General features: G+C 42.7%; 1 protein-coding gene across 5 annotated transcripts in view; it reads right to left on the bottom strand.

Annotated features, from left to right (window-relative positions):
• Positions 1 to 351: 351 nt before the first annotated feature.
• The window catches only part of CYRIA (CYFIP related Rac1 interactor A), a 110,712-nt gene continuing 96,397 nt past the window's right edge, over positions 352 to 14,666 (bottom strand). For 4 of the 5 annotated variants that reach the window (XM_027622001.2, XM_027622004.1, XM_027622002.2 and 1 more), the window contains 8 exons: positions 14,421 to 14,526; positions 12,563 to 12,699; positions 12,013 to 12,090; positions 11,717 to 11,833; positions 11,546 to 11,625; positions 9,910 to 10,036; positions 5,703 to 5,773; positions 3,526 to 3,680 (listed from right to left, as the gene is read on the bottom strand). In XM_027622001.2, the coding sequence (XP_027477802.1) occupies positions 3,617 to 3,680; positions 5,703 to 5,773; positions 9,910 to 10,036; positions 11,546 to 11,625; positions 11,717 to 11,833; positions 12,013 to 12,090; positions 12,563 to 12,699; positions 14,421 to 14,526 (780 nt within the window). In that variant the 3' untranslated portion in view covers positions 3,526 to 3,616. Of the gene's footprint in view, positions 3,681 to 5,702; positions 5,774 to 9,909; positions 10,037 to 11,545; positions 11,626 to 11,716; positions 11,834 to 12,012; positions 12,091 to 12,562; positions 12,700 to 14,420; positions 14,527 to 14,666 lie in introns of all 5 variants that reach the window. The other variant, XM_027622003.2, reaches the window with a different exon arrangement.

The following is a 14,666-nucleotide window of genomic DNA, read 5'->3' on the forward strand; positions in this document are numbered from 1 at the left end:
CAACTTTGTTGCATCCATAAAGGGCTACTACTCTCAAAAGACAGAATGCATGTTCCTTAGCATCCTTGGACAAGTAGGTCTCATGAATCTCTAGATATCAATCATGCCTCTTTTTATTCTATACCTTTTTAAATAATGAAAGATCTTTGCTGAAATTAATAAAATATAGCTGGTACCAAGAGCAGAACATTTTGCGTATTTTATGTTGTATATAAAGAAAGGTGGAAGGCAGGTGGTGTGATTTGCTTGTCCCCAGAGCAGGTGTTTAGCAAATATCGATGTTTAGCAAATATCTATGATCATGTGCTCATCACCCACTCAGCGCTGAACATCATATAAAATAGAGGTATATTTTTAAATATATGTACCAAACTTTAATTTTCATTTCACACTCAAAACTTCTGTACAAAAAGAGGCAAAGCAGGCAAAAAAAAAAAAATACAATGACTTTAGCAAACAACATATGACAACTTTAAAACAGCTTTGTGTATGCAACAGCTTTTATAGATGTAATGGGGAAGTTAGGTTCCAAAATGTCTTTAAGATAAAATTCCACTGTTTATTATTAATGTCTAGAAAAATCTGGAGCTGTTTGGATACAAGACTGAATGAGAATTCTCCGAATTCTACTTGTACAATTGGATTCCAAGATTGGATAGGCTTCGTTTTTCTTTTGAGGAAGCATGATTATTACTTTTTTGTAACTTCAATGTGACGATGTATCAAAAACCTCAGTTTACCATTAATGTCTTGATATAATGATGATGACTAGAAGCAAATGATGAAGCATGAGATTAACAATTAAGAGATTACTATCAAGACTTTCTTTCTGGTTGTTAATAAATACTCCAGCCCTAATGGGCTACCACAATTCAAAAAACTCACTGCCACTTGCTTTCATTAGTAGCTCTTAGTGATGCATGAAAAACTTCTGAGAACAAAGTCATGACGCCAAAATAGCAGCGCATCTGAGAAATGTAATTTTCACCTGTTGTCTGCCCCAAAATAAATATCTGAGTAATGGAAAACACGGTTTATTTGAAAACTATGAAACATCAAATATGAAATATAGTTAAACATCGACATGGATACTGTGGCTAACACTTTCCCCTAAGCCACCCATGGGTCTTAAACACATGTGCATGCAGCACACACAGGAAAAGAAAACATGATTTTTCATGGACTCCTGACGCCTGGAGGACAGTCTGTTAAAAGAATTTGTCTCCCACAGTAGCTCAGGAGTGGACCCAATAGCCATTACCTGTTAGTGATCACAGACGTTCAATTAACTTGTCCTCCTGATCATCAGAGGCAACTGGGCTTTTGAAAACCCATGGACAGGTGGATATTAGCTTTGAAACAAGGTGGCCTGGCTATATTGGGGCAGGCCAGCAGCCCCTCCTGTATGTTTGATCCCATTTGATAAAAGTCTAATTAAAAATTAGAAATGTGCTCAACGATTTTCTCTGCAAGTCCTTTCCTCTCTCCAAGACTTAAACTCCTCACCCAATAAAGGGAACAAATGGACCCAATGATGATAAACATTGAGTGCCTCTATAATTCTTGTCTTGACAGTTGCTGCCCAAAGATGACGTGAGGCTGCCAAATAGAACATTTCTTAAGCTGAACAGTCAATGAATTTGTTCACCCATTGTTTACCCCATTTCCCGGCTTCTTCCAAGGTGTTAAAATCCCTAGGTTTGAAAAGGCCATGAAGGCCATCTAAGTGCATTTCTGTCCTGATGAGAGAACCACCCCCCCCCACCCCCATCCAAGGAGCTGTACTTGTTCAGCTTGAAAAGTTCTAAGGAAAAGGGCCTTTTTCTCTCTCTGTTCACTGACATTTAGATATAAACCAGAGAATCTGTTTTGTCACTTGACTGGATTTTTTGTTGCTGTTGTTGTTAAAAATAAAACAAAACAAAAGTATCTTTCCCCTTTCTTGGAGGACTCGAGAGAGTGCCAGCTGGATACTAAAGTCTGGAAATCAATTGTGTCTGACGGCTCGTTCCTTGGGACATGGTGAATGACACCCTGATGTACCCAGGCCCAACTTCTGGGATTATCAATCACTGGGCAACCCTTTCCTTCTATCAGAAATAGGCAAGTAATAAAATAAGCCAGACTGAAGATTGACTTAAAAGTGTCCAATCTCATCCCATAGTATGTATGCATAGGCCACATGGTGAAGAGGGAAAGAATCAGGAGTGAGGGATCCTGGGCTCCAGTCCTACAGGGGGGTTGATCCTGTTTGACTTCACCCTCGTCTCTTTCTCCACTGGACGTTGGAACAGGAGATTTTCAAGGTTCCGTTATAAGCTCCGATCTGCGGACAGAATGACTCTAGTCCTGGTCCTATCTTCAAGACAAGGTGGGGTGATGATTCCCGGACTCTATTTCCTAAGGAAGCATGTAAGAGTCAGCCATTTTATTGGCTCGTTGCCTTGTAGGGCTCTTGGAGATCGTCTGTTCTAATTGCCCATTTTATAGATGAAGAAAGTGAGACACAAAGAGCTTAAGTGAATTTCCAAAGACCACATAGTGGATCAATAAGGCTAGGACTAAATCCAGGTACTCAGACCAAAGTTGTACACACTGCAGCAAGCTAGCCATGTGGTCAGGGAGGAGCTACCTTTTAAATACTAGGGAACTGGAAAATGTAGCATTTCCTCCCTCTGGAGTCCCCAGTTTTCTGGAAATTAGTGAAGTACCTGAGACCTCTGTCACCACATGATCAGCCCACAAAGGGCAGGGCCCATTTCAGGAGGGCGGCTGGGCACCCAGGACCCCACAGATACCCGGAATGTCAGTAAAATTACCCAAAGCCAGAGGGTTGAAGTGGAGAGAGGACTGTCCTGTTGCCTGTGTGTCCTTCCTCCCAGCCTGCCCCCCACTTCCAAGACAACCGCCTTCACAGCTCAGCTATGACAGCACATCTATCTATTCTCACTTCTTTCTTACAAGTGGATTCAAGCGCAGGTGATTTTCCTCCTGCAGAATCAAAAGGGAACGTTAGAGGAATATAAATCCAGAGAGAAGGGGACTATGTCGCTAAATAAAACAACGTGCAAACAAAAAAGCTGCACATGTGGTTTGCAGTCTGAGGGAAGAGAGGTGGGGGGCGTGCTGAATTCCAAACACTTGAGTTTGTGTCTTCACATGCATTTTTCTTTTCTTGGATTCCTCTCTCCCTCTGTCAGGATAACGGTTGTGTTTCTTGTAGCCAAGCCGACACAGGAAATCAAATACTTCGTGTTTCTATAAGTAAACTTCCCAGAGAGATTACACATCTAGAATTAAAACACTACCACAAACTATTGGGAATTTTGGATTGTTACAGGTGTAGTTAAAGGACTCCAGTAGTAAAGACCAATATCTCCAAATTTTGGCTTTGGAGAAGAGGGTTTTGTTTTAGACATCAAAGGTTAGGCTCTCAAGTCAATTTATGCTCTGCTGGGTCGAGTCAGTCAAGATACAAATTAAAGTCCATATATTTCAGTGACAAGAAGGAAACGGTTATGTAAATACACAAGTATTAACATCAATCTGTATTAAATTATGTAAACATATACATCTTCTGAGGTCAGTACATAGATCCTCTTCTTTGAGCAGAGCTCTACTGAAGCATTGCTCGAATCTGTTTGGAAGTTGATTCATCATTCAAGTGCTTGGTAGTGAACCTGGATGGAGAGAAAGCAATGGAAGTCAGTGTGGAAACAGTGCTCTGCCAAAGCTTCATGATGACTCTCAGCCCATCTTTACCTTGAGAGACACAATGGCTACTTAGAAATCAAACTCGGGCTCATTCCTTACACAAATAACCACACTTTGATCCCCAGTGTAGTCTCAGATGGATTTAGTATTTGATTCTTTTTCCTAAAGGAATTTTGTAGTGTGGTTATTCAACAAGTAGACCTTTTATCTAATCAAATAAATATACAGAGGAGATAGAAGCCATCACATTTTCTGCGGAGGTCGACTTCACGTGAAGGAGTGCAGCATTTCAACCATCCAGGCTCCCCCTGCTGAGCTGCAAATTTCAGAATGTGGATCTGCATCCCAACATTCCCCCAAAACTTCAACGCTGATGGTTTTCTACTTTCCTGGGAAGGCTTATGCCCATTGCCACCACAAGGGGGCACAAATGCAGGTAAACAAGCCAAATAAGGAGCAGCCCAGTCTGCATCCTCACATTAACCTGGCGCAGGCACGGCGTATGAAAAGGAAGGAAAGGGGAATTACCATGTCATCAAACCTTGCCAGGTCCTGGACACTCGTGTAAGTCCTCATTTCACCCACACTAACTCTTTGCAGAAGAGGTTCCCGCCTCCATTTTACAGGTGAGAAAACTGAGAATCAGAGAGGTGAAATGACCTATTTCAGACCGCAAATCTGCCAATGTGTGTGATTCGTGAGGGATCTGTGGCTTCTGATTTGGACCCAAATCTGTCTGCCTCAAAAGCCATTCACCACAATACCTACAAGAAACCACAGCTGCCAACACTCGGATGGGACTCACTGTTCAGCCCAGTGCCCTGCTCTTCACGAAAGCCTTGCTCGATTAAATGAGGCGGGAAAGTTAAAAAAAAAAAAAATTCAGACACCAGAGTCTTACTGCATACGGGAAGCCAGCCTGCTGGAAAATGGGCACCAATGGAGAAAAGCTTGGTTCACGCACGGAATCTGGAAGGCTACTCTGTTAATGCTACATCTGTTCTGAAGAATGATGACCTAGCAGCTCCACAAAACAGCATCAACCTCAGTTTTATTCGTTAAATGTGTGGCTGTGTCTTCATTTATTAAATGGGGATAATAGATCACCTTCCCTCTCTTGAGTTGTGATAATTAAATGAGACAACATACTCGGGAGTGGAATGTAAGACATGAACATTGTACACAGATAGAAGATTATTGATCCAGTCCACTTACACTTATTGAACACTTACTGCATGCACAACAGTGAGTGGGACTTGGGAAAATCAAAGATGAATAAGAGAGCGAGGACCATAAACCTTCCAGATTGCAATCCAGCAGTGGAATGATTTACGTGGTAGTATGATTTAACAAATTCCTGTACATGTGTCACGGCTGAAAAATAAGAATCCCTTCTCTGGAGTGTATTAAGCACGTGTATCCTTGGAAGAGAGGCTGCTTGGGCATCAGCTGTTAGCGGTGAGAAGCTAAATGAGCCATAGTTGCCAAATACTTGGGCATCCAGGCAGGGTAGAGCAGGTCACCCAGGGAGCTTTAGAACAAACACAGAGTGGATACCTGTGTCCCCACCCTGGAGACTCTAATGCATTCGGTTGGGTTGGAACCTGAGCATCAGGGTTTTCTAAAGCCACCCACAATTTTCACGTACAGCAGGTGAAGGGGCAAGTGAGACTCAGGAAGCTTCTTCTTCTGATGAGTCTCCACTAACCACAAGGCAGCACAGCCTGGAGTCAGGCCCACGGCGTGTGTGGTCACCCAGATCCAGGGGTATGTTCTAGCTCTGTCGTGTGCTGTGTGACATTGGGCAAGTTATTTCATTTCCCTACATCTCAGTTTCTTCCATCTGATAAAAATGGAACTTCAACTGGTTGTTGGCAGGATTAAATGTGTGAAGACATGCACGGGGTTAAGCCTGATGCTCTAGAGCCTGGTCCCCAACAGCATCTAAGTTTGAAGTCTCTCTGAAGTGTCGCAGGACTGAGGCTTACCTGAGGGCATTCAGTAGCCCCTCCACACTGTCCGGGGCCTGTTCCTTCAAAACCTTTATGCAGCCTTTCATCTGGGAGGAGAAAGCACAACATTTTGTTAATAGCCTAGCAACTGTGTCCATGACAGTATCCGTTCATACTACCATCGGTCCCTAATCAGATCATGTTATTTCTGTCCAGAGAAATCAAATACAGAAATGACCAACAGACCTTCTTACTCCTTCGTGTTAGTGAGTTGCTCTTCATGGCGCTTCTAGAAGTTGTGTATCACTTTTCATACTCTACTGCCATTAAACATTTCATGTGTCTGCCATGTGGGGCCAAAGACTTGAGACTGTGATTTTGTCTTGTGCTCCAGAGCCAAGCGTAGGGCTCCCCACACCCCCCCCCCACCCCCAGTAGCTGCTCAGTGGACACCGACTGCATGAATTACAAACCCAATGATTTTATGCCATCCCTCTTTCCAGGATGCTATTCCTCCTTTAGCTGTTTGACTGGCTTTTTTTTTTTTTTTTTTTTTGTTAGGACACAGCTAAAGATCACCAAAACCAGGAGGCCTCTGCGCACCTCATTACCTTCATCAGGTGGAAGTAACCACTACCTCTTTGGGCTTCTGATAGCATGCTGGCATTTTTCAGAAGATCTTGGAGATCTTGGAGATTTTAGTGCCTGAATTATCTTGGCTCCCTCACTAGGAGGGGACTGGTGAAGGACAGAGGTGAAGAATATGAACCACTGGGGCACCTGAGTGGCTCAGTCTTTAAGTGTCTGCCTTCAGCTCAGGGTCATGATCCCAGGGTCCTGGGATCAAGCCCCGCATCGGGCTTCCGGCTCCGCGGGAAGCCTTCTCCCTCTCCCACTCCCCCTGCTTGTGTTCCCTCTCTCGCTGTATCTCTCTCTGTCAAATAAATAAATAAAATCTTTAAAAAAAAAAAGAAGAATATGAACCACTTTGGGGTAGACAGCTTTGGTTTCCTCCATCTTTGCTTATGTACCTGGATGAACCTGGGCAAATTTCTTAGTTTTTTGTGCCCTTGTAATATAATTTATTCATAATTTGGGAAGTCCATGAAAACTAGGTTTACATAGATCACATTATATTATGCATATCCTAGAATTTTTTTTTTTTTGACAAAGAAGTATCTTCCTGCAAAAAATACAATCGCTCATTTTAAACTGAGATGTTCATGCTCTGTATTGAATTTGGATAGACCAAGGACCTCTTTTATCATGGTCTCTTTCAAATATTTTCTGTGGGTATACTTCTGGTGTGTAGGAAGTTTTATCTTATGGCCTGATAGACCCTGGTAGATTGATGGAGGTGACCAGAAGCACAGGGTTGAGAGTCATTTGAGGATCACATTATAGACTCGTCAAGAAAGAAGGTCATTGTCCATCAGAGGTGTCTGTCATGGGTGCAGGACAGGCAGAGCCTAAAACATGCCAGGTGTGTGCCATCCTGAGCCTGCTCACGTCCAAGAATGGGCTCCAGCCCAGGAATGTAGAGATTTGGTCCCTTTCCCAGTGGAACTCATGGTCTAGTGGTAGAAGAGACCCCCAAGTTTCTCTGATAAGTGCCCGCATTCTATCAGGAACACAGAGAGCCGGGCTTTCTGGCACCCAAGAATGGCATCTCTTCTCTCAGTGACCCAACCCTTCTGGGCCTCAGTGATGTGGCTCCGACAATTCACTGCTCTAGGAGCCCTCCCCTCCCCTCTGTCCACTTCGGAAAATCCTAGCCCTTCTCCAAGGTCCACCTCCAACATCACCCTCTGTCTCTTCTCAAAGCAGAATAAGCTTCTCCCTCATCTGGGTTTCCAGGGTGTGTTCTCTGTAAGTGCATATTATGAATGACACGCATCTCAGGGCTTCACAAATAAATATTTGTTTTTTCACAGCTGATGATTTTTTTTTTTTTTTACAGCGGATGATCCTTAAAGGATATATAAACCCAGTACTGGCTTAGAAGCAGACTGGTATCTGAAGGCGCCCCTTTATGGTGTCAAAGGAAATGGCCCATCTTGAATACGTGTTGTATTTGGTAAGCCTGAAACTCTCTTAGAGAAACATGCACACTTCAGTATGAACAAGCTTTTCCTAGTGAGACTGAGGAACAGATAGATTTCATGAAGACTACGAGTGGTTAGATTTAACATTATATAATGACTATGACCTCAATAGAAAGACTCAGTAAATGACCAGCAAGGACAAGCTTTTACAATGTTAGGGATACAAGCCATAGTTGTCCCCAGTATATTTTTAATTGTTGACTCTGTGACAAGTTAACAAGTGGCTCTGGTCAATGAGAATGTCCTGTGGGCACCAAACAATAAACTCAATCCACATTCAAATGATGTTCATGGAGTTATTAACAGAGTTATTTATATTTGATCCATAGTATAAGAATGTTAAAGACTCACAAAGAATATAGTAAAAATGTTCATTGGTCCAAAAATAATTCCATGATATACTGTGATGCAAATAAAATACAATTATAGCAGGATGCTGATCTGTTATGTACACACACACATGCATATACACAAACATACATATAAAAGGAAGGGAGTTAGATATGCAGCCATATTGACCATGGTCATCGCCTATGGTAAGGTTACTATAGAAAGATACATTCCAATTTTCTGTATTTTGACTTCTTATGTTTTCCTAATTCTTTTATACTAAATACTTTTTTTCTTGGTAGACAGAAAATAACAAAATCATACTAAAAAATAAAAAAATAATAATAAAGACTCTATGAAGAACCATGCCTAGCTGTGCTAGGAAGCCAGACCTTCAAAAATAAATAATCCAATTCCACTTTAATTGATAAATTTCCTTAATGCTCTTCAGACTCATGGTCCCTCTGGGCATGAAGACTTTCTGTCTGCACAGTACTAAAGTATCAGAGAGGCTTTTCTGTGCAGATGAGTGAGAACAGGGTGTGCCCCCCAAACTTAGCACAGTCAGAATGAGTTAATCCCAAAGGGGCCTACTGTGCTCTTAAAAGGCCTTATATATATATATATATATATATATATATATATTTAAAGATGCTTGAATTTTATTTTATTTTATTTTTTAAAGATTTATTTATTTATTTTGAGAGAGTGAAAATGAGAGAGAGAGAGAGAGAGAGAGAGTACATGAGAGGGGGGAGGGTCAGAGGGAGAAGCAGGCTCCTTGCCGAGCAGGGAGCCCGATGCGGGACTCGATCCCGGGACTCCAGGATCATGACCTGAGCCGAAGGCAGTCGCTTAACCAACTGAGCCACCCAGGCGCCCAAAAGGCTTTATATTAACACACAGGATACACTATGGGGATGATGCTGCAGATGAGGACTAAGAGGAGATGTCTTTTATGCTACAATCAACAGAAGTCACTTGCACACCAAAATCATGAGTTTTCCATTTATGTTCATTCATTCGGCAAAAACACTGAGGAGTACCTATTGAGCATCATGCTCTATGTCGTGTATGGTGTTAGGCGGTAGAGCAGATGTTGGGTATACAGATCATAGTCTCTGCCCTTACAAACAAACTTGGAGTCTGCGAGGCAATCAGAAAATCCAAAATGGTAAGTGCTCTGGGAGCCAGCAGAGAAGGGAGGTCCTGACCACACAGGGTACAGGAGATGTGTTCCTGAATGAGGTGACATTTGTGGAATGGTTTAAAGGAATCCACCCATCAGAAAGAAGGGAGGGTCCTCTGGGCAGGGAAGGGGGCTCAAGCATATCCCAGTGACATCAGGTAGAGCCACCAGGGGGGGTTGGTAGGAGAGGAAGTTGGAATGTTGTTTGAAATTTGACCATGGTGTCTTGTAATCCAGTATCTCCCAATGCTGTTTACTTTAAGACATATATGACATGCTAATATCTATATATTCACATGGCACATTGGGTACCCAAACTGAAGGGGCAGTTTGCAGCTAAGTGACTCTTCACATCTGCTCAGCTTCTCTGCAGGCTGAGATTAGTGTCTCTGAGCTCCTGCTATGGTTTTTGATTGGATGTTTTGCTTGTAAGCACATGAAAAAGACTGGACTTCTTGCTATGGGGAGGGGGCTTGCATCTTGGAGAGATCCCCACTTCCAAGTAGTGGAGGGAGGAAAGAGAGAGCTAGAGAGCGATAGAGACAGAGATAATCAAGGTCTGTCTGGCCCCATTCATGCGAGCTCTTATTTGGAAAGCAGAGCTCGTCACTATTCTTACATCAATCTTGGATGTCTTGCTGAACGCTCCCACGGGGTGAACGTGGTCATAGAGAATGATGACCCCCACCATCACCCTCATGCAGAACATCAGCGTTTCTTCGCTTGTGAACCTGCTCCTGTACTCCCTGGAAGAGAGAAGAAATGGCAGCCACGTTAACGTCCTTGCTGGAGCAGATCCACTTCCGGCCACTTTAGACTCCTCCAATCATCTCCTGAGAACAATCCTGGACCTGTAACAACCAGGGTAATATGCTCTTAAGGAAGCCCATGATGATAATTCTCCTTGAAGCTATCCAACCAGCAATTCAGTGTGAAAATAAGGTAAATTAGAGGGCAGTAAATTCTCTTCTCTGCTGCCCTTCAGCGGGCCAGCTCGTCACGTACATCAATCCCCCCACCCATCAATCTTGAATATTTCATAGCAGGTCCCTCTGGCTGTCCAAGATTATAGAGAATAATGGCTTCATTATGGAGAAAAAGAACCAGGCTCATTTCTACAGAGCGGCTATCATGTCTCCAGTCAGAGTAACTTCTTTTGTTAAGACACAGGCTGCAGATTGAATTGGATTGGCAAAGATACGTAAAAGAAATTCTGTGCCATTCACTGGGGCTGGGAGTATTTGTGGAGTTTGAATTTTGTTCACTTACCTTGATGGGGTCCCTGATGATTCAGATAATTCAAGATAATTCTAGAGGCTTTCTTAATACCTATTTCATTATGAATTGGGCCGACAATGAGGACCATTACTATTTCTGTCTTGGAATAAATCTTAACTTTGGTAAAAGTGAAATATTTGAAATTAACACCATCTTACATTTGAACAGAGGATCACATTCCATACGGCTCTTTTGAGGTCTTTAGCCCTCCCAAGCCCTCTGCCGCATAGATGGCATTATGGGAACCTCATAGGAGAAGGAAACAAGGCCTTGCAGGCCATACCACCTGTCTACATGCACAAAAGTAGCTAAAGAGGTAACTGGAACCCTGGCTTGTGGGTGTGGACTTCCTCATTACCACGCTGCCTCTCCATTAACAACCTTTGACACTTCTAACAATCCAGCAACTAGTTTAAGTACAAAGAAACTATTGTGACAGGCAGAGTCAGAAGGGAAGGGTAGGGAAGGGAGAAAAAGAGAAGGGAAGAGGGACAGAAGTCTGATACTCCATTATCATTCTTGCAACAGTATTACCCCTTCTGCTCTTCATTCTAAATCTTCTGCCAGATCTCTTCTCCAATATACTTATAATAATAATAATAATAATAATAATAATAATACCCAGTCATTTATCCAGCCTTCCATTTGGCCCTTGCCCATCTTCTACTGCATCTTTGGTTTGAGTCCTGGTTTTGCCATCTAACAAACTACTCAACCTTTGGGAAGTCAGTTAACCAGTTTGAACCTCAGTTTCTTCAACTATACAAGGGGGCTGATTACATTTATCACCCAGAGTTCTTTATACAACTAATTCAGATAATATACCTGTAAATGTCAATGTGCTGACCCAAATGTTAACACCACCACCACCACCACCATCATCATCAATATCATCATCATCATCATCAACAACATCATATTAACAAGCTCTCTCCACATGACCTCTAGACCATGAATCTGCCTCTGATCTCACTTACGGCGTTTCCAGCATGACTTTACAAACACTTGTCATCGTACTGAGGCAGTCTGTCGTGTTCTCTATTGGCAGGGTTTTGTTCTAAATGGAAGACACAAAAGTATATTAGCCCTTCTAGCAGCTTTTCTGTGCAGTTAAGAAAAAAAGCACCTCAGTGCTCAGCCTCACTTACTTCGGAGACAAAGTGCATGGTGGCATTGCTAAGGGTTTTCAGCATTGGTGTGGCTTCTGCATAGAAGAGGGACATTCGATTGGCCATCTCATTATTGACTTCATTCTCAATGTCTAGCTGATGAAAATAAGAAGAGAAGACACAATTGATAAAGACGGGGTCAAAAATCCCCAAACAGTGTCTGCTGGAAACAGAATCACAGATGAAGGCTGTCTTTTCCCCGGGCCCTGCGTGATGCAGCAGTCAAAGGATGACGTGGAGAATGGGTGTACAGACCAGGAGACTCAGGGGCTCACATGCATGTTGTTGATGCGGTTGCGACTTATCGTCCTTCTGTAGTAGCTGAAGTCGTTCTGAATAGCTGGGTTCCTCATCTGAAATTCAGAAGAGAAGAAAGAAGGTCATCGCTCCCCATCACAGAGAGGATATGCATTAGGAGCCCAAACTCTAGACTCGGTAAATAAACCAGGACATCTCTTGGTGACACAATAATCAGAATAACTTCTGGTTAAACATAAATACTTAGAGCCTCATTGTTTTAATATAGGCCCTGCTTTTCCTATCACCCAGATTGCAGGGAAAGAATACTTGTTCTCACCCAGGACAGATACTTTGAAAAGGTTTCCTCTTCTTGAATTTGGCAGATTTTGAATTTCCATGCACAAACCGCCATCCTACATCACGTTGACTATAAGGAATGCAAATTCTCACCACATTTTATGTCTCTGTAGGGAAGGAGCTACATTTTACTCATCTATTCCCCACCCCACGGCATTAGCAGAGTGCTGGCACACAGTAGGTCCCCAGGACATGTCTGTTAAACTGTCTTATCGTGTGTGGTCTAACCTTCAGCTCATCAAATCGCAGGGTAAAATGGAGAATTTCTGCGAACTCCTTTGCCAGGGCCTGCTCCCGTTCCAGGTGCTGGGTTGGCGTGTAGGGTGGACAGGTCAGAGACTCTAATAAACTCTGAAGAGCTTTCTCTGAAAGTCAAAGTGATAAATACATATCTGAGGTGGCCCACAGAGATCATTCTAAAAGCACAGTTCTTAGGCCCCATTGACATTCTCAGAGATAACCTGCTTGAGTCTTTCTTCTCCACATCTTTTCCCATAGTCATGTACAGTGCGACACGTGCAGGAAGGAGAAGGAGCCCATCAGGCCCGAGCAGGCTGCCCCCCCCAACCTGTGGAAGACCCCCACCCAGGGCCACACAGTTTTGCCCATGTCTCTCAGAGCTCAGCTCAACTCTCAGTGTTCCATAGTGCCAACTCCGACCACTGTTTGGAAACCAGACACAAGTTTTTGGATCCTGTCCATGAGACTGTGTGGTACTTTTCTGCCAACCCACTGCCATATCGACCACCATTACTGCCCTTGAAACAGTCTCATTACTCCTTCTTGTCTATCCCTAAACCTTCCCTCCCGTTTTCCCTTCAACATATTTCTAACAATACTGACTCATTTAACCAATCCTCTACAGCGGGGTTAGTCAACGATGGCACAAAGGCCAAACCTGGCCCACGGTCAATTTTCACAAATAAAGTTTTATTAACACATAGCGCAGCCCCACTTTATTTCCATTCCTTAATGTATTGACTATGGCTACTAATGTGCTACAATGGCAGTGTTGGGTGGCTGCAACAAAGACAGGGCGGCCCCCAAGCCTAAAATATTTCTTTCCTTATCTGCTCTTTACAGACAAGTGTGCTATGCACCTGATCTACAGTCCTTAATTGTCTTTTATAGCATCTTTACAAGGACATCTCTTGCCTTTTCCATTTATGGGGATGTACTGCCTTCTGAGGTAGCCAGTTCTACCTTGGTCTGCTCTGACAGGTGGATCTTTGTCCTTCTGTTAAAAATCTGACTCATTAGGATTTCAGTTCATTGGGTCTAGATTTACACTTTGAAGAAACAGAGAAGGAGGAAATAGGGAGAAGCTAACCGAGAGTCTCCAGAAGCTCTCTTTTCTTGAAAGACTATTTTAGTTCATTCAACCATTCCCTTTGGGTCTTAGCTTCAAGTTCTCTCTACACCATAACTATTATTCCCCTAAAGTATTTCAGTTTCTCTGTTTAACTCTTAAAATGTGACATTCGTTTACAGCAAAAGTAAACATGACTATCCCTTTCCTCGTTCTAGCTGTATTAACTAATGAAACCTCAGACAGCTTTACTCTTGGGGGAGTGGTTAGATCATACAGGTGGTCACATCGAGCCAATTGTTAACCAGACTCGACTTTACTCTTGCCTCTGCAAAGCCATCCCGTACCCGTACAGGTTGTTTTTAAAGCTTAAGGGCAGAATATTGTTTGTTTTTCCCATATTTTACTATATTAAATTTATCACATGTCTCCAGCAAATCAAGATTTTGGGGTTAGCAGGTAACCTGTTCATTTCAACTTCTCTGTCATTTAGAAATGTGATCAGCCCACAACAAAACTGTTAGCTGCGAACAAGACCACAGTATATCCACCAGTAGAGACATGCTCAATGTGCAGGTAACTGCAGGGCAGGGAACTCTGAGATGAATTTAAAGAAATGAAAATGACAGGTGTTTCTGTCCACGAATGGCCTCTCCTAAAACACTGCAGATCGATGTGGCCCATTCCCCAAAGCACTGAGCTATCCCTTTCTGCTCCTTAAGCAAACTCTGTAACAGAGCTTCATATGCGGGATGAAAACCATAAACACGTACTCACCTAGCCTTATGGAGAATTCATAAAATCTCTTTAGTCTCACAACCAGAGGACATACTGCATTCCAAGCTTTTTCTTGAAGCTGAATGTCGTTGGGATTCTGAATCGCCTACAAAAACAAGATAAAATTGTCTGTTTAAAAAGAAGCAATAAGCTCCACATCAAAATGCCTTAAGATTGAGAAGGGATTTTAGTTTAAGAAAATACAGTGCCTGATAGACTTCCCTAATGTGCTCGTAAACTGACATC

Source organism: Zalophus californianus, chromosome 8, assembly GCF_009762305.2.
Source record: "Zalophus californianus isolate mZalCal1 chromosome 8, mZalCal1.pri.v2, whole genome shotgun sequence".
Lineage (NCBI taxonomy): Eukaryota > Metazoa > Chordata > Mammalia > Carnivora > Otariidae > Zalophus > Zalophus californianus.